This window comes from Solea senegalensis, linkage group LG2 (genome assembly GCF_019176455.1).
Source record: "Solea senegalensis isolate Sse05_10M linkage group LG2, IFAPA_SoseM_1, whole genome shotgun sequence".
In the NCBI taxonomy this organism is placed as follows: Eukaryota; Metazoa; Chordata; class Actinopteri; order Pleuronectiformes; family Soleidae; genus Solea; species Solea senegalensis.
Window position 1 is genome coordinate 32,178,049 of NC_058022.1, and position 26,301 is coordinate 32,204,349.

A 26,301-nucleotide genomic window follows, 5' to 3' on the forward strand; every position below is an offset into this window, starting at 1 on the left:
ACCATGTTCAGCATTTAGAGGGAAACCGTTAGTGACCATCAGCTGCTTTGACCTCAGACATGCAGCTTGTGATTCAGCAACCATGAAATGCATGGGGGGAGGAAGTTGCTTCACCACTTTCACTGTCTTAACTTTTTCCTCTGTTCTGTGGAATACCTGGAGGTTACAATCAGATTTAAAGCATATTCTTATCCTCAGGTTTGTCCAGATTTGCCGGTTTTTCGGTGGTGACATTGCAGAGTTAAGAATATTTGTTCACTGCATTTGCGGGAGGTCATTTACATAGTATTTACTTTTCTGATTTTTACTTTACACTTTCCTTCTGATATATTCAGTTAAAACGATAGTGCATCCAAACCTTGTTCATGTCTGTAGCCATAGCATCCCAGCTGCTTTATAAAGTGGTGTTAGGTCATGATCTTCCAATTCTATGTGACCTTGTCCCCCATGTTAAGCACTGTAATGCTGTCACAAGAGCTCAAAGTGCTAGTGGGGAGATGAAGAGACCGGAGGGGAATCACCTGTCAAGGCAGGAGAAGCGCAGAATAAGGAGAATAAGGGGTGGAGTTTTTGGAGATAAAAATGACAGTGGAAGTGGAAGTATACAAACGAACATCGCTGAGCCGCAGAGACAGGATAAGACCCTTGGTTTAAACGGAGCAGGGCACTTATGTCAACTTATATCTTATATCAGGTGAAGGGAGAGTGTGACTGCAGACTTGAGGTGTTGCCAGGCCCAGTGAGACAGAAAGTTATGACACTAGCTCACTCTAATCCATGGTCAGGACATCTAGGGAAATACAAGACCCTTGCTTAAGGTTTTGTTGGCCCAGTTTGTATAACTGATGTTTTCCCATGCACATCAGGGAAACAATGCATGCACCAATCCTTAATTGGTTTATGCATTGGATTGGACCCTATGAAATCTGTTTTATTTTCTGTTAATTCTGATTAATTTTCTTTTCTTAAATCCAGTTTTTGTTTCTGTTTGTTCTTGTTACATTTTACGCTTGGCTATTGCTTCACTCTGAATGTAGGAGTAAGTTTTGAAGTCCGTTTCAGATAGCGTATTGGTCTGAGGTGGCTGTTTAAATTGTTGCAAAGGGAAGCTGGTCCCACTGAAACATTGTCTTGTCAAAATGTTCCCGACTTCTCAAACAAATGCATATTCTGCGAGATTCTTCCATTTGCAGTTTAATTTATTTCATTTTTTCATCCGTCGGTATTCTCCATATTGCAGAAAACATGGGGCCCTAATGATTGATAGAGTGGAGCCATATTGTTTGCATAGTGAATGCTTTTTGTCCCTGCTCTGCTGCTGAAGTATTGCTTGACACAGCTTGTTTTCACACAGCCTACAGCATACAAATAATTTTTATCAACAGCCATCACTGAGTGTTACGTACTGCATCTCTAAAAACAAAAGAAAGATGTCACAAAGCACAGAGTAAAACTTCTTGTTTTGTTGATAAGAATGATGCCTTTTAGGTGTCACAGCATGTCTGCTGCAGCTGCTGCTGCTGCTGCTGCTGCTGATGTTTTTCCTCCTGCTATGGTTTTGTCTCAGTCCTCTGAATCTGCCTATTTTTCCTCCGGCTCTCTGAAACGGCACATTGGGTGGGCTTCTCTCTGCCGTCATCAGGACAGCAGAGACCAGGAGTGGACCCCCATCGTAACAACATTTCTTGGTTTATCACTGCTGCAAGCTGGTTTCTGTCTGAGGAGCATGGACACTCTGGGGTGTTGTTACTTTATTGGCACACACACACTTGGCCTGACCGGGAAATGGAGGCATATTCATCCACTGTGTGTGTTTGTATGTGTACCTTTACACAGACTGTATCAGTAATAAGGCCTGGGAGCTGTTGCTGTGTGAGAGGTAATTACTCCATGCAGCTCAGCAAGGCTTTGATGGAAAGTTTTAGACTAACTGGCTTGACTCTGCTTCTTTTTTTTTTCTTTCTTTTTTTTTAACAAGCACTCTTTATGGCTCCATTTTGCTCCCATTTCTCTCTTAAACACTCCAGTTTCATGGCATCCTGGAAAGATGTTATGTCTCCTTTTTGAAATAAAAGCAAACACTGAAGAAAACCCGTTCATTTACGTTGGAGGCCGAGTCCTGTCACAAGCTGTCAAATGCATGGAGGTGTTTAGAATTGTTTTCTGTCTGGCTGAGCCTCTTTATGACGCTGAGGTCTGCCTCCTTTTGTCTGCACACTGCATCTGACTCATGTGGGACCGTGCTGGGTGAGATGACGAGACCACTAACAGCCAGTTGTATGTGTACAGCAAGTGTTTTGGTCCACAGCCTGTGTGTGATGTGTCTGCTGTGGTAGCAGAGCGGCATTTTGCGCAGGCCTGACACACACAGACTGTTGACTTTCTAGCCTCATTGCCGCTGCTCTTCCAGCCACAGGCCCCCCCCCAAAAAAAAAAAAATCATGTATTTTTTGAACATCATCACTCGGGATCTGTTTTTTTTGTGTCAAGTAAGTTACTTTGGAACAGATGCCTCATGTTTCACATACAAGGACTCATAGAAAGCACCTGCAGTGGACGCAGGTGATGCCACTCCACTGGATGCAAAACAGTTAAACTAACATAATCATAAATTTGGCAACTCCAGGGTGATGTTCACTGAATTGCAAATGTGCTGCGCTGGGCAATATAAGCCAATGTAATCCCTGCTTTGACATCACAGCTCTGGACACACACAGTCTGGTTTCCATGACTTCAGAGGACATTACGTTGGCTTACGTTAATTTCCTGGAGTCTTACTGAAGTCTAAGCTTAACCATAAGAAAAATATACATAGGCTATATTACCAGAGAACACTTAAAAGAATTGGTTCATCAATCAACAAAACCTAGCACCAGCAGAGAATCTCTGAAGCCAAATCTCTGGACATTACCCAGAGTTGTCTAAAATGGATTGGCTTTAAAGTGCCTACAAGCTAAATCCTTAAATCTTAAAAATCTTTAAGGATCTGCTGATTTTTTTTTTTTTGTGCAATCATGAGGTTAGATTTGTTGTTTTAACTATCAGTCTCAATAACCAATGACTTTGATTGCTGTAACGTTGAGTACAAATAATTATGTTAATGCGAGATTTAATTCTAACAACCTCAGTGCTTCTTGGAGCATGTTCAATGTGTAGGAGGAAAAAAAAATCATCCTATCAGCCTTGGTGCAACTTTCTCTCTAGTGCTAATTAACTGGTGTTAGCGCGCTAATGGGCGAAGACACTGAACGCGCTACAACAGTGACAGTGTGAGCATATTTGCATGCAAATGACAGTATTTAGCTAGCTTCAGTAAAGATGCTAACACTTTGTCTGTATTAGCCTCGGGTAGGTTTGTTTACTTTGCATTTAAATTTAAGTCTTAGCTGAAGGAAACATTTTTAATGGTAGAAACAATTAGTTTTAAGCATTTGGTCATGTCAACACAAATTCAACCAGAATGAACACTGGAAAGAAATTTCTTTTTTCGTGGCACTTCCCCTTTAAATGATCTATGAAATGATGCTGCCTGGCATGTCAACAGTAGAAATATATAGGGGACACAGGTGTTTGAGTTCAAACAGAGAGGAAGTTCGCAGTCATAGCCCTCAAGAGTTTACTCAAGCACAAGACCGCCTTATGTAACCGATGCTCCATAGCTCGTCCACGGAAAAATATAATCCTTTGTTGCTATGGATACAGCTGTCCCAACAGGCTTCCCTTGCACTCCAAAAGAGGAGTGACCTGAATTAATAAATCCAACTTGTAGCTGAGCAACACAAAGCTGGCACTAATGTTAAAAATAATTGTTTAAAATTGTATTTTGACCGTGTTGAAAAGCATCTGTCCTGCTGAAGTGTCCTTGAGCAAGATCATGCTGGACCTTGACAACTGATTTTAATCTTCCTCCTGCAGAAATGCAAGTAATAAATCAAAAGAGTTTGAGAAAATCTTTAAATTTACCCTTCAGGTAATAACTATAGTCCAAATGAGACTAATGATGAAGGTAATAGATCAGCTGTCGGAGGGAAAATGACAGTAAATGCAACATTCCAGGCATTATGACGTCTGTTAAAGCTTTCTTTCCCCTCCTGAGTGGCACCCTGGCACAAATCTGGGCAGTAATGAAGTTCAGTCATGTTTCAACAGTTTCGATTCATTCAGGCCCGAAAATCTAATCCTCCCAAATTTCTCCAGGAGCAATCAGGGGGCCTGAGGCTGTGAGAGGGAACCGGCAAATGCGAAGCTACTTCCACCACCACCACCACCACCACCTGTACTCTGTGAAAAATAACCCTGTCTCGTACAGAAAACTGGTTAGTATATACAGTAAATGAGTTAGCGAGCGGTGATGCTGCAGCTGTGTCAGTGGGTGGTTGCTGAGATGCAAAATCCAAGTTGAAGTCATGGAAATAAGTCTGTCACAGTTTGTCATATGGAAAACTGTGAATAACAGAAGGGAGATTAGAAATCAGTGTCATCCTAACATATTCTCCAATGAGACTAAACGTAATGGGTAAAACATATTCCATTTAAACAATCGCTTTATTTGCTTTGTAATTATCATAAAAATCTCCTTTTTATACAGCTGTAATGTCCAGAAGTACAGTTTACGGGCATATATAATGAAACCACAGCAGCACTACAGGAGATAATGAGAAATGTAGACACACTAATGAGTAGTTTAAATGTATTGCAGGGACGTTAAAGTACAAAAAAGTTGGCAGAAACTTATCCTGAACTCGCTGATAAATCCCATTGTAAATGAAGTGGGAAGTATATAGATGAATCAAATGCAATAAATTAGGACACAAGAGCATAATAATGATCATGGTCAATAAAAAGGCAGCAGTAAATGATGAATTAAAAATTCATCATTGAGCACCACAGACACCAATGCTCCTATATGAATATTAAAGAAGCCATTATTTAAGTTATTTATACCAAAGGAACTGACAGTGGATGTTTCTTTCAATACAGGGCATATCCAGAGAATCCAGAATCCTATTTTAAAGCATTCTTACATGCGCACACTCATTTCAATATTTAATAGCTAATTTGAATATGAAATTACAGATATTCATAATTCAATCCTATGTAGACAAATCGATTCTTTCAGATATCCACAAAATTTACCAGGGTCTTTGAATGCATCACGTGAGCTACTCCACCTTGTGAAACCTGCATTACTTTCACTCACTCTCATGTACTGGAGTTCAGAATATTATTTTGCTATTTGTTTTTACTAGACATAACCATTTAATTAAATTATAGAGATTAAAAATCCCAAAATCCTGTATCACATGTTACACTATGCACAGACAGAATATTTGTGGCACAGTTGGAATGACTATGTCTTTGAAATAGTTTTAAATGGCTAGTACAAACCAAAACAGCTTCCTAGTTTAATGACTGCGACGGTCTGATATCGGTACCGGCACATACTTGAGTTTGTGATTTTGGTATTGGACACGAAAAAGTGCATCAGGATAAAATTATACAGTATTTCTATTGGGGAAACATTATTCTTGTGTGTGGACACTCGGAGCTATGGTATTGTGAAACTATTGTGACGGTTTCCTCTCTGCAGACGTTTCCACAACAGAGAGTGCGACAATGCTTTGGCTGATGGTGGAAAGAAATGCCTGTTATGGCAACGTGTGGCCAGTGTTACCATTGGGTCCATCACGTCACAAGATGATCCCGCGGCACGATAGATGCGATTGACATGGAGCGACGCGACAAATCTTGTTCGGTGTGAACACAGCAAGTTTAAAAAAACAATAGTGATGCAGCTTTGGTGTAAATAATACAACTATAATAAGTGCAATGTATAGTATTACATTTGTATCAATAACAGTCAAGCACAGGTGACTCTGAGGTGGTGGGATGGGGGGGCCTAAATCAAATTCTACTTAAGCCCTCATAAGAGCTATGGCCGGCACTGATTCGTAGTAAATACATTTTGTTTTGAGAAAAAACTATGATGTTTGTTATCTGGTACTGTGAGTGAAATAGTGAAAGTCTTGTCCATGTACGCTGTGGAAAAGCAGATGATCACATTTTTCATCACGCTATAACCCCGCCTCTGCTAAATGCAGGGGCGCTCCATATGACGCTGCTGGGGCTGTTACAAAAAAAAAAAATCCAGTATGGCGGAATCTGTCAGGAGATGATTTTTTTATGTCGTTCCTCGTCCTGCGCGGAGAAAAAGCCTCAGTTTTGGACATGGGAGAGGATTAACAGCGGTGCTGGGACGCTGCATGTCGGTGTAGGTGAGGAGCTGCTGCTACTGCTGCTGTTGTCGCTCTCTGGATGTGTGTGTAGCCGAGCTGCGGCTTGTCTGCAAGCAGGGATGCGATACACACACACACCACACACACACACACATACACGGGATTCATCAAAACAATGTCCGCCTGAAGTTTCCACTCTGCTCCGCCTCGGCTTCTGCTTCCCGGTTCTTTTCTAACGGCTTCTCTTGGGGTCTGAGCAGCGTGTAAACCCGGTAGGAGAAACTCCACATCCTTTTAAACCGCGCTGCTAACGTTCTGTACACGCTTTTTTTAACTGCACTGTTAGCAGGCGGGAAGTATGTAGGCAACAAGAGGGGGAGAGAGAGAGAGAGAATGTACAGGCGGTGTTTATTATGCCGATTGTTGCTGAGCTATTTATAGAACACGGACTGAGCTTTAGGCTCCAGTGCAGCGCACACTGTGATTGTGTTGTGTTACTGACGTGTTATTATTGTTAAAGAGTTAAATTAAATAAAGGTATAAGGCCTGTGTGTGTGTTTGAAGTATGTGTGAATGGTTCGGGATGGGCGGTGGTAATGCTCTGCATGCGCCAATATTTTTTTTTCTTCTTTTTTTTGTGAATGGGAGCGTACGTGAACGCAACACGAAGTCAGCACATTTGCTGATGCTGCTTTCAGGTGTTGCTAAGCTAACGAAACATCATATATTAGTAATAAAGAAAGATGTTTTAAAGAGTCTGGACTTTACGTGCAGTGTAGAAGACATGCATGTAATAAATTGCAAGTTGTTGTAGTTGCTCATTGGGTGTTGATTGATGTATTTATGGACATACAGCTGCATTTGCAATTAGTTAATTACTTTTTACTGACTTTTTCCTTGTCAAATTCCTGTATCATAACCTTGAGTATTAAATGAGATTACATGAGTCAATACAGTTGTTTTTACCTCTTTTAAAGACTTATGTTACATATTTTGTTGTAATAACGTATGTGGAGTTGTCAAAACTTTGTCAACACTTTTAATAATAATGGCGTTAGTCTGACTAAAACCAGACTTTTATAAATACACCTCAACATTTTAGTAAAATTGATTTTTTTTCATCTGACTAACATAGTATGATGCAATTGGGAATCTAGCTAGTTATTATTGCCACAGTCTGGGCACTCTGTCGTAAACCCTGAGATATAGGCTGGTACATGGAAAAACATGGTGGTATTTTTTTGTACCAAGGAGACCGATATATGTCCTGTTCCGATGTTCCGATTTATGAACTTCATGGATGCAAGACTCAGAATGGTGCTGGATATGCTAACAATTCGCCACTAACTAAACCTACCGAACGACATAGTATGATATTCTTTTTTCTGAGCTTTTTTTATTGCTTATTCTCTTCATACTTTTCTACCTCTGGTGTGAATTACCCTGGTGTGGGATCAATAAAGTCTAGACTAATCTAATCTAACTGTGTATCGTAACATCAGAGTGAGGAAGGAAATATTCGGTACTACTCAGCCAGTGTGTTGTATTCTGTTTTTCTCATGTTAGTGTGTGTATTTGTGACTATAATGGATCATGACTAGTCTTCTTGTAAAGTGCAAGTGCATAGGGGGGAACCAAGCAAGACAACAGTTCCCATGATCCCCTGCTGCTTCCCGATGTCATCAACCTATGTCTTTTGTCACTGTTTTAATTGAGAGACCCACAGTTGCAGAAATTATTTACTGTACAATTAAACTACCAAGCCATTAACAGCACATTTGTGCTGATGCATTTACCACCTAACTATAAACGGCCCTTTCAAAAACATAAAAGTTTCAACTGTATAACAAATGATCTGCTCCTACAAAGAAGAAATGAACAGCCCACGTTTTTACAGTCTTGAGTTTAGTGAAGCATTAATGTGAAATGTTGTTTTTTTAAACCGTATAAGATGTAATTTTTTTTTTTCTTTTCCCGATGTCTTATCCCAAGTAGTTCCGATGTTATTTTTTAAATCCATGTCCCAATTTTTTTTGTTTATTTCTTCACTCTGGGCTCCAGGGCTTGTCCCCACATCTGTCACCCTGCATCAAGAAAGCTCTTTTTAGGGACAATAGCCGAACGCAGCTACTCCCCTTGACACACTCACTTGTGCCCACTGCCCCTCCTTGCCTTGATTTTTTTCTCTGTCACAAAGCGCAAGACTGCATCAACTGTGCAGTGACCGACTTTTTGGGTATTGTCCTCGGCTGCACTGTCTGGCCCTCTTGTCTTGACACCCCCTCCCCTTACACACACACACACGTCCTTCTGCTCAGGACTTCTGAGACCTCTGCCAGCTCACACACAGGGGCGTGAACATGCACAGATCCTGCCCCCACTCCCCCATGCCCCCATGGGCACCTGCCAACCACCTCCCCCACCCACCTTGCCCTCGGGCAGTTTTGCCCCCTTATATTTGTGGTGGCGGAGTTGACTTGATGCTCTGGGCTTGGGCTGTGATTACATTTGACAATGCTGCTGCAGAACTGAGGAATTCTGACTCGGCTCTGAAAACAAAGAAAAGACCAATCATTTATGTACAGAGATAATAAGAAAAATCACTTTACAAAATTTTGAAAAGCGCATTTATTCGTGGAACGTATAATCTGACATTTCTGCTTTGTGAAATTCACATTTACATAAAACTAACTGGAGTGTTTCGCCAATTCATATTAAAAAAATCTTTATTCTTTGAAGGTTTTTCTTAATCTTGGAGTACCTTCGTCTTAAAGAATATTATGTTCGGGGCAAGTAATTTATTGCCTGAATGGTTCAGGGCTCCTTACAGGGTAAGTAGCAGCGGACTTAAGTTCATATTTGAGTTTTTGACTCTGCTCTTGTGTCCTCTTGGCAACAGAAAACCTTGGGGACATTTTAAAGAAGGACAGTTTCATGAAACTTACCTGGCAGCACTTACTGTACCAGAAGTGAGTTTATACATTTCACCCCTCACATATTTTAGATGTAATAAAAATATATATAGATGACGTTCACTTGTACAAGAAGAACAGCGTAAGTTTCTCTTTTAGGTAACTCCAAAGTCAACTAACTCGCTTTGCTGGCTAACGCACTTCAGAATTCAGGAATTCTCTTTTTCAGCGGGCCAATAGAAATCCCATACTGGTGCTTAATTGTCAGACGCCAATTTGTATTCCAGCCTGCTGGAAATCTAGTTGGTGCTGGCAGCAACCCCAGCCAATCCTTGCCAAACAGACCAGGACAGCGTGAAGGCATTTGGTGGAAACAGAGGGAGGAAGAAAGGGGAATAATGAAACAATAATAACATGGCATAATCACAAGAGAAGTTGAGGTAACGGTCATTTATTCATTATCTTCCACTTTATCCTCCACATGAGGCTAAAGGCAGGGTGCACCCTTGACAGGTCGTCAATCCATCGCAATTTTGTCCAATTAACCACCAAGAACATGTTAAATCCACACAGAATGTCCCTCAGTCGGACCGGGTCGCAGTCCCAAGTCTTTTTGCTGTAAGGCAACACAGCTACCCCACTGTGTGAACCCACATAGCAGTCAACCTTGAGTAAAATTAAAATCCGGTTTGTCGGTTCTTCCCAGTGTCACTTCTCAAGTCACTTTGTGGTATTTTGGGAACCAGACTCATGAGTTGGAGGCTCCTCCGAGTGGGGCTGTGTACGATGTGAGCCCACATTGGAGTGTGAAATCACGAGCACTGTAAGGTGCTTGATCACAAGGCAACAAGTTTGATTGAGAAGTTGGTATGATTCCATGCACAATTAAGCAGCTCAACTACGCCGTTCAGTTGGACTACTGCCCTTGTCCCAGTATACAAGGACTTGTGGAGGCGGATGGAACCCATGTATTGAAGGAAGTGTGTCCACCTCAGCTTTGCTCGGGGGAAAAATGTCCCCTTTTAAGCTTGTTAGTATTAGGTGGTTTTCGGTTTAGTGGCTAGTTGTTACCATGTTGTGCACCATTCTGAGTTGTCCAAATGAACCTTTGCATTTCTGAATATTAGCCATAGGTGGGAACTCTGGGGCATGTGCACAGCATCCAGTACAGCTTGAGTACTCGGGTCCAATTAAAGGTATACATGCAGCTCGACTACCATTTGCGTTATCTGAATGTGTCAGTCCGTCTTTGAGAAATTCGGTATAGTACAATTTCAGTCGGATTAACGCTTCAGCTTTGCTTCGCTTTAGTTGGGGAAGTTTTATTAGATTTTATTAAAGATGTAATAATACCTCATATAGATTTATAAAATGATAGTAAATTCATTATTTTTGAGTTTTAGACTGTTTTTAAATGTACTGGTTATTCCTGATGGCCAGTGCTCATAACTGTCAACAAACGATTAAGTGATTAATTAAGAAAATAATCCTGAGTTACAGGCTTAGATTTTAACTTTGCACGCGATCAAACAAATTAGTGTCATCAATTTAGTGCTTTTAGGTAAATACTTGTGTGACTGCATCAGGAACTAGAGAAGTTATAAACAGAAAAGGAAATGTATTAATGTGGTGTTTTGTATCCTCTTTGTTAAGGTTGGTACCGGTGTGAGACATCAAGCTGCCGCTCGCTCTGATTGGAGTAATCATATCAAAAGCCTCATGGGGAATAGCTGCTGCTGCTGCTGCTGCTGGATGCCTGCTTCCTGTTTCCAGCCTTGATGAGATTCTTGTGGGGTGGCCTCCTGAGTGTTGGACCTGCCTGAAGACACACTCACACATTCAAACACACACACTGAATTGGGTGCTCTTGCTTGCCACTCTCCGTGAGCACCCCCAGCGATGACATCACACAGCCACCAAGGTAAAATCTTAAACTTTACACTGTTGCTATTAATTAATTTAAAGTTATTTTCAGTAATTTTACAGCTCCTTCTGCAGAATCTCTACTTCCCCCTATGGATTTTGGAGTAATTACCAAAACAGTCTGTGATCTTTAAAACCTTGAGGTCTATGGCCTAGTTTTCTCTCCCCCTGCCACCAAGTTACATGTTGTATATCTGTCTCTTAATGTAGCAACCAGGACACTTAACTGGAGCTGTGTGGTGAAGGAAACAGCAGCAGGCCACTGTCTTTTCGGTGCTACTTTTCAATATTGCACAATCACGTTGGTGTGAAGCCAGTAATTAAAATACCTAAAATTAAATTTACATAAATGTATTTGAAATTCTTTTCATTTGGCAGAAATTAAAAATGTAAATATTTCTAATATTTATGCACTATAATTTTTTATTAGTGTATAATTATCTGATTGTATGAATTTGTTAATTTTTCAAAATGTTCTTTTCACAATTAGCTAATGTTTTCATTTTAGAGTTTCAAATCCCAGCATTGTATAAATTCTGAATAAAACTTAAAAATGCTTTTAGTATGTTGACAACAAAATGCAGCATAAATTCTTACTCTGTACGAGTGAGACGCAACAAAGACGGCATGTTTTTAAGGACTCCAGTTTTAAAAGTGTCAGACAGTAGATGGTAGATTTTGTTGCATCTTCTCAGCTCCTGCACTAATGAAACAGTGATCCATCACAGCTGCTGATGAAACATACTGAGAATCATCAATAAGATTTGTAACTGTCATGTGCGAAGTAATAAGAATTGAGCTGCCCCGTACAGTCACATTAAGACGAGTCTCTGTTTGCTGCCTTGTCCGCCACACTGATGTATGCGGACGTTTTGTCTAGCAACACAGACAGATTGCTGCTCACTAAAATGCAATAAAACATTTTAATCTGGTCTTATGGCTGTTAATTGGCCTGATTCAATATGAATGAGCTCCAGAGGGTGAGAGAGAAAGTCCATAACACAGGCTCATTAAGAGAGTCTGCTTTTCTCTTTGACACCTAATCAAGCTCACTTTAGAGGCTTTGGCTTGTGTTTTACTGAGCTGATAAATAATTTGGTAAGCAGCTGGCGGAGGAGAAGGTTAGCCTCCTGCCACACAGTTGGTGTGATACCTGACAATGTCGACCATGTTTGCTTTGTACACCTTGGAGTGTATGCACTATAAATACCTCAGATAAGATAACCAATGTTCCTCAAGGGACATGAGTGAACTGCCGCTATGGTTGGTGTCCTCAGCTCTCTATCATCTCCGCTACTGACAACATCTGGATGCACAAGAGTGGGTGGCGGGGATATATACTCCCCACTCGGTCACCTGGGCGGGCTTGTATCTCCTCCAAGCTTGGGTCCTATACCAGAGGCCTTGGAGCGTGAGGGTTCTGCGTGATTTCGTAGCTGATCCCCCAGGACTGCACTCTTCTGGATAGAGATCTCTTGTGATCTCTTGGAGATTATAGCTTATAGTGTTCTTATCACCGCTGGGACCCTTCACCCCCTCACATCTTCTCTTCTCAGCTTCTCTTTCAGCCTTTTCCGGTGCTTCTCAAGCTTCTTGTGTTCCTTCTTCTTGATGTTGGCGTTACTTTGGATTTATTACCACTGCCGCCCTCTGCTGTTCATCAACCACCTCTATGTCCGGTTGATTAGTCAACACCAGTCTTGATCTGGAATTCTGACATGATCGAAGCTCAACCACCTTTATTGGTGTCTTCCACTTTTTGACTCTGGGACCTCCAGTCCCAACTTGGTGCAGATACACTACACTATATAGACAATACACTATTCCATCGCCTCGATTAGGGCAGCCCATGGCCTAGTGAAGGGAACTTGGCTGTCCTTAAACTGTCAGGATTTAACTCAGTTTGTATCATGACATGTCAAGTAAGCAAGGGAGAAATCCCTGCCGAATCAAATATGCGGATCACTGAGCAGGTGATCCATTGTGGACTCCTAGAGAGGGAGAAGCCTTCCTAGCAAGCATCTTACAGCCCAAACTTGGGGGTCCCGGCTTGTGTGGTAGACTCCAGCCTTTATTTATCTCCTGTTTAGGGCCTGTTTCTATGTCACCATTATTAGTTGCTCTCTTTCCGTCTAGCTCTCTTCAGCCATTGGTGTGTTTTTGTGATATCAGACATATAAATATGTATTATTTCCCTTGCTGTCACATGACTTTCTCTGTCTTCAAGCAACTCCAAGTGCATTACATTGTTAGATCAACCTGGGATTAGTGCAGCTCAGCAGTTATCATTAGAAAGTCCTAAAAAATCTGTTGTCTCTCTTGGAACCAAAATTGATGTGCCGCTAATCTCAAAAAATTATTCTTGCTAACATCTACAAATTGACCGTCTGTCTTGAGATAAATGATAATATGCAGCAAATGATAAGAGCTTTGCTCTTAATTCTCCACCGGCCTATTTGTCTTGAGTCTTAATAGGAGTCGAGAAAACAGAAATATAAACCAGTCATGTGCTCTATCGTAGTTCTTCCCCAACTTGCTTTTAAGATAATTTTGTGAGAAAATGCAATCTAGTTCATTTTAGGCTGCAATTCAGAAGTTTTGAAAATATCTTGAAGATGATATTAAACCAGAAATTGTAGTCTTTTCCAAATGATTTTCATCTAAAATGTATATATATGTACTGTATATATGCTTACGTTTTTAGAAAATAAATATTCCACATTTAAAACCAGACCATACGCTTAGTCTTCCCATAATCTTTTCCTAAGCTCTTTAATCGTAAGTGTGTCTTCAAGGCACTGAAAAGTCTAAATCTCACATTTTATCTGTGAATGGCATTTAAGGTAGTTAGATGAAGCTGTATATCATGGAGGTTTAATTTACTCGTATTACACTTGCATAAATTTGACTCTCAAGAAAATAAAAGGTCAAAATTGAATCGGCAGAGGGTGAGACAAAGCTGGATCTCACATTTCCTTCATTAGAAACCGTAAACAGAGCTTCTCATAATACACTCGTGCTTCTTTCAATAATAAAATTCTGTCATTATTGTATCACGATACTTTAGTAGGGAGAAGACAAACAGTGATTTTGAATCGGTGCCCAGCACTGCACACGGCCAAGCCAGGAAGCGTCATTCTCTTTTGGCCAGTGGCGGCAGCAGCTGATATAACAGATAAATTAACCAGCTCCTGTCAGAAATATGATGGGATAGAGTTTTTTTGACTTCCCTCAGTTTACTTCACACAGGAGCACCACAGGATCTGACCCGCATTAACTCACCTCTCAAAACACTAAAACCTAAAAGCTGTGATCTCTCTGCGCGAGTCCAGGAGACATTCATACCTGCAGCTGCTTTTCCTCAATGTCTCGTTTTTCTCTGAAAAGCCTGCAGAGGAGAAGATCTGGGTCCTCGGTGTGCTGCCAAGTGTGGGCGTCAATTCGAGGTGTTGCTTCGCTTGTTTGAGTGACAGCCTTGTTGGAAGTGAGTGAGACAGAAACAGGCAGCCAAGACACATTTAAAGATGTGAAATGTGGGAAAAATGGGCAAAAACTCTGGCCTCGTTTTGCCTTGTCAAGCTTGTCCTGTGGCTTTTTTTGCACTAAGATGTTTATATTTACACAGGGGACAGGAATTAGTTCTGTTTTAAGAGATGCACCCGTTTGATTTCTCTTTTATAGTTGTTCTTCTGAGGAAGAGATGTGAGGAAATTCAGCTTTTGGTTTCAGGTTGCATCAGGTTTGTCTGCTGCTGGATTGAATTTGTTTTTAATAACAGTGGCTGTTGTTCTGGGGAGCAGTGAGTCTTTCAGGGGCTTATATTTGCAGTGTGATCCCAAGCTGGCAACTTTTTTCTACAAATGCACGAGATTAGAGCTGGGCGATAAGGGAAAAAATCTTATCACAATATACTTTTTATATCATTCGATACCGAAATATACGATGATATAAATGTAGGCTTGGCGATACGGCTTCTATTCCCTCGCAATAACTTTGCGTACTTTTGTGTTCCCTTGCAATACCCACTGCTTTTTGTTTTGGACAGAACGCAGAGGTTATTGTGAGGAAACGCAGAGGTTATTGCGAGGGAATGCAGAAGTTTTGTGAGGGAACGTAGAAGTTTTGTAAGGGAAGGAAAAAGTATTGTGAGGAACCTAAAAGTTTACACTAAACAGTTTCCCACCATTATTCTAGAGGGGCTCTGTAAAGTTTAATGGTCAAATTAGTTGACCATTAATTTACTGTCGATTAATCTTTTGAATGTTTTTATTACTAATTAAAACAAGTTATCTGATTTTTTTTTTGGCTTCTTAAAAGTGAATACTTTACTGGTTTCTTTGTGTCATTTGAAAACATCATTTTGAGGTTTGAAAAAACACTGGTCAACATTTCTCAACATATCCTGCTATTTTTTGGACCGAATGATTACCCAATTAATTGAGCAATGAATCGATTATGAAAATGATCGTTCGCTGCAGCCGCAGATAAGAGTCTCAGAAAACCTTGAAGAAAAGGCAAACACCAAGATGAGCCTTGACGTTGAGGCATTGTTGAATAAAAAAAGACATTGAATCACAAATCAAAGAGAATCATTCATCAGGTAGTGAATTATTCAGCTATTACTTATAATATAAAGTTGCTGCTTTAGTTTCAGGTCTTAAAAGGAAATCTATAAAAAAATATTTCTCAAGTTCTTTTGTGTGCTTTTCAACAAAGTTTCAGAAAACTCTTTGGACTTTCAGTCACCTTGCTTATCATAATGATTTGAATACGTCGCGTGTGTAGTGCAGAAATCGGCCACGAGCCTGACACTTGCACAAATCAGCCCAGCACGTCAGCGGAGTGTGTAAAACAAATGTTGCCAGCTAATGTGCTCCAGTGCTCCGTACACAGGAGCAATCACTCTGTCTGCAGATTGTTCTGATGTGAAGGCCTCACCAGCCTGACTCTTTTATCCTCGGGAAATATGAAACCCCACAAAGTGTTTTACATTTCATACTTTTCTAGGAAGAGATTTATGGTAAATGATATTTAATCTGGGCCACACGGTTGGTGTAGTGGTTGGAACTCCTTTGCCTTTTGCAGCAAGAAGACCCGTGTCAGATCAAAGGTCTTTCTGCAGTTTGCATGTTCTCCCTGTGTGTTTTATATGCAAGAAAGTGATTAAATCAAATAGACCTTATATTTTAGCATTCTGCTATACCTTCAGATGCCTCTGTGTTTCCGTGGACCAGCCTGGAAGTTATACACTCAATTTGACTGTCGGTGGGGAAAAAGGGAATAAAATCTGATATTCAACACTTTGACACTTAACAAAAGGCTCACCTAAAAAATGTATATACCCGCTCAAGTCTCCAGCATCATAAGAATACGTTCACCGCCTTTTCTAGCTGGAAAGTGACATTTGTAAACTGCTTACTCTCTCGCACCAAAGTCCATAGAGAAAATCAGTGATTTTACATCATGGCACAAAGAAGTTGTTGATCCTTTGCTTTCTCTATTGCTAAGCTCAAATATTTTATTTAGTGCCTTAGGTGTTTGAACTCCGTAGTTTGGATTTATGTGACTGACACAAATTTACCAAATGAAACAGACACTTTGTCTCCTGTCAGCTTAAAACGCAGAGGAAAGTGAGTGGTTTACAAACTTGTTTCTTTCTATTTCTACTTCTTTATCATTATTATTATTATTATTAATACATTTTTTGGTGAGAGTGTTCTGTCCCGGAAGGATGTATTTACGCATGGCAAGTTCAGAGGTCAGAATTAAATCAGATTAAAACGTGGAATATTCTGATTTGAGTTACTTCATGTATAAGTCATAATTAGTCATTATCAGACTATGATCTGTAACAATAGGAATATGATGTAATATTGTACAACACATTCAATTCAGACAACATAACCAGCCTTATTTTTCAGAATTAGGCTGCAACTGGGGATGGAGTGGCTCAGTGGTTAAGACCGGTACCCTGTGTGCGAAAGACATGTAATTGAAAATATTAAAATAACATATATATATTTTATCATAGCAGTCGGCGTCCTCAGGTACATTGGAGCAAGAAGTCAAGGTCAAGTTCAGCGTCAAATTGGTTTATATTTATATAGCGCGTTTAAAAACAACCCCTCTTGCAGTCCTTGTACTTGATGGCCAAAGAACTTTCTGATTTCTGAGTTTATTTTGTTGTGAACGGGAACTTTCGTTATGATGCTGTTGTTGCGCTGTACTCGGAAGTCAGGAGCTCTGTGCTGAATGGACATTTGCCTACAGTCTAAACATGTCCTGACACCGATTTACTAGTTTTATAGCAGAAAACAGACTGAATGGAAAAAGGTGGTGTGCTGAGCTCCAAAAAGTCACGCAGCAGAAATCCAACAGCGGCTCACTTAACCGCGGTCAAGCCCCTGCTCAGCACATTCCACTCAGAAAAACCCCTGTCGCTCCATACTGAGTGTTTAACTCAGCGGAAGTTTCACCACAGGACTTTCTATTCAGTCTGTTTTCTGCTATAAACTAGGAAATTGGTGTAACTTCCATTCAGTGCATAACGTCATAAAGGTAGTTGCACAGTCATTTTGTTTCCAGGTTTCCATTTATTTGCAAAACCAGACAACTGATTATTCTGTCTTTTTCCTTTCTCAATGATTGTCAATTTTCATTTCTCAATTTTTCCCCCAGTTTTATTTTCTGAAAACGTTGGCCATCAAGTACACGGACCTGTTTCCCTAAAGTAAAGACACCAAATAAATATGAGTAAAGTCACAGCAATGGAAACAATACATAATTGAAGATGATGGCACGAAAACTTCAAATACCGGAAGTGCGAATTTCGCCAAAATCGCCCAAAAATGACCCAAGATGGCAGCCTTCCAGTTGGACTTACATTAAACTGGCCAATGACTTTTTGCACCGTCCTGACATGATAAACACACGTACCAACTTTCGTTCATGTACGTGAAACATTGCCAAAACTTCACCTGATGAAAGCGTTTTTTAATTTTCATTAGTGAGTTTTGGGGTATGTTCAGGTCCTCAAAAATGTGATTTATATCTAGGAAAAATAATAAGAATAACAATAACAATAATAACTCCTTGAATTGTTAAAAATAACTCCTACCCACCAGAAAATAAAGAAACAATAAACCCATTAAAATAAGAATAACAAGAAAAAATAAATGGTATTAAATATAAATAAAATAAATAGTATTTTAGAAGCCTGAATACAAAAATCATACTATTTGACTGAGTTGTTGCACCTTCATGTTCCAAAGATTTTAAAACGAGCTATAACATTTTGAACTGAAATGTAGTACAGTGAGTGATTATTAGTGAGCGTGTACAAAAAAATTAAAGATTAACAAATCCTATAAACACTATCAAACCCACGGTTGCAGCAGGAATTGGCGCTCGGGTGACATTTTACTGCTTTATTTTGCAGAGGCTGTGTAGGCGTGAGGCCCTTTAATGGCTCCGAACAGGTGAAGTTGACACAGTGCTCCTCGAAAGGCTCAACAGTATCTAGGTTACAAGTGCAACAGGTTCTGTACAGCAAAAAAACAAAACAGCAGTGGAAATGAAATGTAGTAAAATAAACAGCGTGTAGTGTCAGGACTCGGGAGGTTGTGTTACATTCACTGGTACCTAACACTCCAGGCCTCAGGCACTTGTATTTGTGTTGTTTGTCTTGTATAAACTTGTTGAATATTTTGAATTTGCAGCAGTCAAGTTTAGTTTTGTGTAATCAGGTTACAAAGGAAGATTTGTGTTCTTGTAAGTGTGTATATGGTGAACATTAAACTGCTCACTATGTGAAACCATTAGCATACTTTTATTATCAGGTCAGTTGTAATGGCTTATAAATAATATCTGGTTATTTTTAGGCTATATCCCAATATACAAGATATATGTGGAAATAAAGCTGCATACAGGTTGTTTCTCTGGGCTCATGGAAAGGAGAGTGATAATACACTGTATATATACACTCTAAAGTAAATTATCTACTGTTTATTATCAGTATTACATGCTTAAAATACAGTATTACCATTCAGTTCAGATCGTATCTGGTTTCTTTTCTTGTTAATATTAAATAATGTGTTAGAAACTGAAATTGCCTGTGAAATTGCCTGTAAATATGGCCAAATCATGCTTCTACATAAATAATTGGACTTAAAATTAAAATAGAATTTTACCGGTTCTACATATTTTATAATCAACAAATTTATATTTTGTGTATTCCACAAATATAATTAATATGACGGTTGTCAATGCAATAGCCTTTAAAAGCAGGAAAAGTCATCAAAGATAACTCAATATGTCACGATTCTCCAAATCGTTAGGGTTAAATGCTGTTGCCAGTGCAACAACTCTTATGACCATCAAGATAATGAGGCTGCCTGGATTTATATCGATTTTATGGCTGTAGAATTGTCAATGAATGTGTGCTTTTGCTCAAATTTTCACTTTCAGTTATTCAACCGTTTAGGAATAAGCTGACGTCACAAACGTGTGATGCACTGCTGAAGTCATTGTCTGTGATTGGGCGGTCTATTTCTCTGCTTTCCGGTATCCATCCATCCATCCGTCTTCTATCTCTTTATCCTCGCTAGTCCATACTTTTTGAATTTTCTCGATATCACAAACGGTCTAGGAGTTACGTTAATGAGAAGTATGCATGCCATATTCTGGGTTAAAACCAGGAACAGACATGACAGATACCTTATTATGATATGGAATCCAAAATCTTACTTGTGATGGTGAGAGACTGCTGCTGACGTATTATCTGTATATACTGTATGCCCCCTGGTGCAAGGTACCCTCCCCTGATACTGACATAGGAAATGCATGTGTGAACTAACTAATATACACAGTTTTTAACCATAATCACTTTTTAGGACTGAGCTCCTGGGGTGCGATAAATGCTCATATCCAGGCGATTAAGGCCTTGGTTTTAAGTCTGTGCTGATGCTGCTGCTGCTGTTTCTGCTGTAATGTTCCCACTTCTCCTCGCGGTCCAATCTGAAGTGTTGATAGAACAAAATCCCATGGGCAGTGTCTAGTTTTCAAGGTAATTGTAGTCGTGACCAAAAACTAATCTTGTACGTTTATTGGCACAGGCTCTAATAAGACTCTCCATCTATCACAGCTCTTATTTTTGCCTTTGGTATAAATGGTAGACACGGAAAAATCTTCATATTAAATTCTTAATTGTGTTAGTTTTCCCTATTTGAGCTATAGGTGGACAGATATAGGTTATTCTGCAGCTGATGCAGATGCCGATTTTTAGAAATCAGGGCAGCCGTATCTCTTTCCCTTCAAACAATACAAAATACTGCTCGTCTTAATGTGTAAGCTTAATATTAAATACATGAAACAAGGTCATAAAAAAAGTATTACAGAATACAGAGAGCAGAGGAGAATTGTAAACAAGCGACCATGTAGAGTAAGAATTGACGTGCCATTGTATAAATAACATAAGGCTATTTAGTTTGTTAAATAAAAGGACATGGTTCTATAGGAAGTGTAACCTTAAATGACATCTGTTGTGATCTTGCGCTCCATAGAAAATACAATTAAATGAAATTGACTTGACCTTCATGGGTGGGGCGGGTAGGGGAAAATGTCATCTATGATGACATGACAGCTACAGTTTTGTTTGCTGCTCATGGCATGGATTATCGTATCCACCTCAGCATTGATGACAAGCACATTATGGGGATTATCGACGGCGAATATCGCGACTTATCGGAAAATTGTGTTACTGTGGCAACTGCGCATAGTTGGATGTTTGTTGGCCCCCGAGAGCCGACAAATGCTCACAGACGCATGGCCGTTGGCACCCTCGTTAATAAAAATGGCTCCACAGCGCCCCCAAGGACATTTAAAATAAACAGCCCCCGCAACTGGTTTAACCTCCACATGTCTATCAGGATAATTAAAGAATTTGAACGGCGCCTCTTTCTAAGTCACTCCACACGCCTCTATGTAGGGTGTGGTGACCTGTTTAGTTCTGCTTGCAGCCCTAGTTTTGATTTATTTTGTTATCATTGAACAGTTATATTTTATCAGACGGAGGAAAAAAGTCAATCAGCTTAATATACAGAATGGATAAAAAAAAAGAAAAACCTGTATCTGTCAACCTTTTAGCTTGTAGTGTGTTTCCTTTCCCAAGAAGGAGCATGAGAGGAAATTGTATAACTCATTACTGGTCCATTATAGAGCAGCCATATTGACTGTGGTTTCCTTGGGCATATGCAACATGTATCTGTTAAGAAGACCAGTGTAAAATCTTCTTAGAAGTGTAAAAATAAAATAGAATAAAATAAAGTGTCTCTGGTTGTTAAATATGAATATTGAGTGAGAAATGTATGGATAATTCATGCTTTACAGTTATTTATTCCTTTCTGGAGCCACTCGGCGACCCCTTTCCCATCCACTTCTCCAAATGCACATGATCACGCTGCTTAAATCCAGGGGTGAAGGGGTTAAAAGCTTTCGCTGCAATAAAGAGGGCCCGGCTTACCCATGAGTCTATTTTTAGAAACATACACACAAGATATGTGCATGTGCATTCATGGCGAACAAACAGTCATTATTCTTGGGCTCCCGTGTTGATTCTCCTCCTCACAACTGAGTGTTTCTTTTTCCCAGCTAAAAATTGAGCACGAGACGAGTGCATGTATGACACAACTGCTGCTTCTTTTGTGGGGATCATTGTGATCAGAGCATGACGGGAATTTCAAGCCTCCGTCGTCACGTTTCTGCTGTCCACTTGTGCCGACACGTCGTTTCTATTTGGCAGAACCAAATTTCGTAATTGTTGTGGATTTGCAAAATGCACTCGCCCCCATCCTTCCTTTTCATGCTGAACCCAGCACAGATGATGAGGCTCCGTGCCAGACTCACAGTCCGTCAGCTCCGACCTCCCATGTGCCATCACCAGCTCGGCTGAACATGACTAGCAGTCCATCCCTGACCATTCTTAAACAAACTGGAGTGAAGCGCACACCTGGTCTCACTGCACTCATCGTGGCGTTTGTACAGGGTGGATACCCCGGTACATTAGAGGAACTATTTTTAATTGGTAGTAGGACAGAGACGGCACAGACAGAAAACATGAGCTAATGAAAGGAATGGGACACAGCTTTTGTCCCCGTGTCTTTTGTCTCGTCCCGGCCGAGAAACTGGATACACTGTGTTCTGCCAACGAGCTGTCAGTGGCAATTACGGTTTACACTGCCTCCCTGGAGCCCCGTCCTTGTGCCTTTTGACATAGTGCTCCATAGTGCTTGACACCAGGCATGGATGTCTGGCCCTGGCATCCAGAAAATACTACCGTTTAAAAAGGAAAGAGAAAAGTGAATGAGATTATTACCTAGGGTTTAGCAATATATTGATATTATATCTATATCATCGCATGAGACAAGATATAAGCAATTTCACGATATTGGACTTTTTGCTAATATTTTCTCTACGCCCCAAATGCAGAGGTCATTTGGTGTCTTCTGTAGTGAAATTAACATAATATTTTTCATATTCGTGTCACAGACGTAGATATACATTTTCTTCATTGTGTAAAATAAATACGTGTAAAACAGTAAATAAAAAAGGCCTAATATTTTAGTCTTTAGTCATATTAGGGATTGTGTGTTTGCTGATATCTGTTAATACATTTAAATATAAATAAATAAATATTAAATAATACATTTAATATTTCTATTTCTAAAATCCCTAACACGTAAATATCCTTCATTTAACATTGAAAAGCCATGGAAGTATTGGCTGAATTGAAAGGTAATAACTGTATGTATTTTACGCATATAATACAGATCATAAACAGTAGATATTTTATTTTAGAGTGTATTTACAGTGTATTGTCACTCTCACACAAACATCTCAAAAGAAAACTTTTCATGAGCTGAGAGAAACATCCTCAGGATATAGGCTAAAAAAAAAGTAGCCCAGCCCTAGTATAATCTTTAGGACATTAAACTATCATAAAACTAATAAAACAAATAATAAATTGTGCATATTTCAGCTGCAGAGCAACTGTAATCTTGCATGTTGTGGGTGTTTGTTGTTGAGGCATTAAGTCCAGCTACAGAGGCTTTAAAGCCGGATCATAAATCTCCTAGCAACCATGTGAAGCACCATCGTGGACATTAAAAATCGACTTTGCCCAAATGATCACTAAATGTATGAAAACCCACTCTGGATAAAGAGAGATAATGTTCATGGAAAGTGGAGGCTGCAGGTTAGCTCAATAATTCATGCATCTATCTGCCTCCAGTGCCTAATTACTGCTGCACTGGGTCACTGTAGGGGGTTGCAATTGATCCCAGAATGCACCGGGTAAAAATTCATAGTAACACCCTTCACAGCTTTACTCATATAGTGAGAACGTGATTCTCTCCTACTAATACTTAAGATCTTTGGACTTCCATTATGGCTTCAACACAGGCATACATAGTTTTATGTAGTTCAATTTGAATATTTCTCTTAAAATATTTAATTCAAGGATAATTTATTCAGCTAATAATGTTGATCATAATTAAGACACAATCACCGCCAAAGTTTTCACATGGTTTGTTGAGATCCAATGAATGAGCTCCCACTTAAGCCCATAAATTTGCTGCTTTTTGAACAGAAGCTCTAAACTTGAAGCTCTCGTTAAATTATAAATGAGCCAGCAAATCACATACAACCCCTACCCAACAGCCACGGTCATATTAAAGACGTAAATCTGTACTGCAGATTTTGCGTTGACATTAACGCTGATGCTGACTCCGAGAAAGCGCCGGTTTGATTGCGAAACATCTCCCCCATGCATGTAAGGTTTTTGTGACTTTGTGAATAAATGAGTCTGCCAACCTCACAGTTCGTGACAATACCAGCTTTCTAATGAGCAATTGGTGCCCAAGTGATTTTCGTTTTCTTTTTATTGGATAATGACATTTTCTGAGACTGAGATAAAAAAGCACCCAAGGCTGTACTCGCATCACTATTCAAATCCAATTCAATCCTGATTCATAACCGATCGGATGTGACGGCTCACATTCACAACAACCAGCATCAGACTTTCACAAAAACCGAACTGTTCCTAACTTTTTGCATGAATCATCATTATCAGACACCTAACATCATGTTTTCAGACCTCTTAGGGTAGGGTAGGGCTGCAGTTCACAGTTATTTTGGTAGTCCACTAATCAGCCCTATTAATAGATTAGTCACGATTATTTATGTGTATTTGGAATAAACACTGGTAACGTTACTAATTATGTGTTTGAATGACACAGGTTGACCGTGTGTCCAGACGAAAAAACTTCAATTATTCTGATTATAAAATTAGAATTGCCAATAGGACTTCTGAGTCCATAGAGCCCTGAAAAAAATTCACGTTAATAAAAAAATATGAACTTAGCCTAAGACCCCACCCCAAATTTCATCACCACTGTGTTTTTTTCCCAGCCTAATCAGAATTAAATGAAGGTCAGAGGGTTACTTCCGAATGTTCATGGGATACAAACTGGTGGCTTGCTCTCACAGGGGTCACCCCAATCTCTCTTATCAGTCGCCATGACATCAGCCAGTGCCCTCGGGAAGCAAATTTGCGACCCAGAGGAAAAGGCTCTTCAAGGAGAGGCGTGTTTGATTAATCGCATTGTTCCTGTCTGGATCACCTTGCTTGCTGGAGTCACTCGGGACGAAGCAGCCAGAAAGGAAGCGCAGAGAATGTAATGAGGCCGTAGCATCCTTCCTCTCTTTCTCTGTCACTGTCCCTCTGTGTCAATGCCACTGTCGCACAGACAGACATCTCATTCTCCTGCATAACAAAGGCCTCTGTCAGCAGAGAGTGCACAGTCCCGGGTCAAACCTGCCTGTCCCTTCATACAGTCACAAAACTACGTTTAGCAGTGTGGCAGACCCAGCTCTTCACCATTTGGTTAGCTCATTATTCCTTCATTCTTCTCCCCCTTTTCACAGTGCTGATCAGAACATGCATGTTTTTTGACGAGCGCTAGCTGCATTAGCTCAAGTCGACTGACTCTCTGCCTGAGGCTAGCTGAGGCTATTTATAGCTCCCCGTCTCCCGATGCCTGCCCAGTGGGACTGAGAGGAGAGGAGGATGAAATAAAGGAGTGAAAGAAAGAGAGGGAGGGAGGAAGGAAAGAGAGAGCAGGAGGGAGGAGGGGGGCTGCTGGGTAACTAGGCTACATTCAAGATTGATGGACTCCGTTGCCACGGTATAGATCACATCTCTGCACGTGTGTTGGTTGTTAATGTGGTTTTGTTGCTTTGTTGCGATGCCCTCCCTCGCTGTTTCTCCAACGTGTGTGTCCTCACACACCTGTGTGCTCCCTCCATGTGCGTCTCAGGTATCAACCGCGCAGTTTCGAACGGAGGCTTATGCACTTTGCCTAACCGACCACAGACAAAGATGTCCATCCCCCTGATTCCCATATTTAAGGCCGGGATGCAAAGCCGCTGCCAGTGCAATTTGTGCAAAAACAGGCGTAGAATTACTCTGAGCCACAGGTGTGATTGCATGGAGATGAACCTCATTTCCATTGCAAAACACAGCAGCGTGTGTGTGTGTCATTTGAATGGGCTCATCAGGAGATATCAGCTAACATTGATGTGGATTGGTTTGTTTTGCGGAGGCTTGGATCATGCCTCTACTCTTGGAATATTTCCTGACAGTTTGCATAAAGTTTGACAGTGTTTGTATTCGACACCACTGTTTTAACCTGTTTTAAAGTGTCAGTTTAAATTTGAATACTGGTTGGTTGAGGTGGTTTGTCAGAACTGGTAATACATTGGTTGTGGGGATGGGTATTAAGAACCGTTAAATCGATACTTGTCTGTCATTGTTAAATACCAAAACTATCGATTAGCGATATTATCGATCTGTACAAATTAGGGCTGAACGATTTTTAATTGATATCTAACTGCTATTATTTTGACAGGAATTGTGATTGCGATATGATTTGAGGAAATTGTAACATTTAATTGTGTTATTGTTCTCATTTGCATTCGAAAAACACCATTACTATGTGATATTTGTGCAGATCTGTGAGAAACAAAGATGATTTCAGTGTATATCAATCTAAAATTATATTTTGACACAGTAGGCCGTATTGCGATTTCAATAAAATGTATTTGTTATTTTTTTCATCCTTAGTACATATGATATGGCCAAATATAAACAATATCAGTATTCATGTTATGTTAAT

General features: G+C 40.1%; 1 protein-coding gene across 2 annotated transcripts in view; it reads left to right on the forward strand.

Annotated features, from left to right (window-relative positions):
* The first annotated feature begins 6,131 nt into the window (after positions 1–6,131).
* The window catches only part of LOC122785211 (histone deacetylase 4-like), a 76,951-nt gene continuing 56,781 nt past the window's right edge, over positions 6,132–26,301 (forward strand). The window contains exons 1-2 of one of the 2 annotated variants that reach the window (XM_044050943.1): positions 6,132–6,275; positions 10,802–11,069. In XM_044050943.1, the coding sequence (XP_043906878.1) occupies positions 11,048–11,069 (22 nt within the window). In that variant the 5' untranslated portion in view covers positions 6,132–6,275; positions 10,802–11,047. The other variant, XM_044050950.1, reaches the window with a different exon arrangement.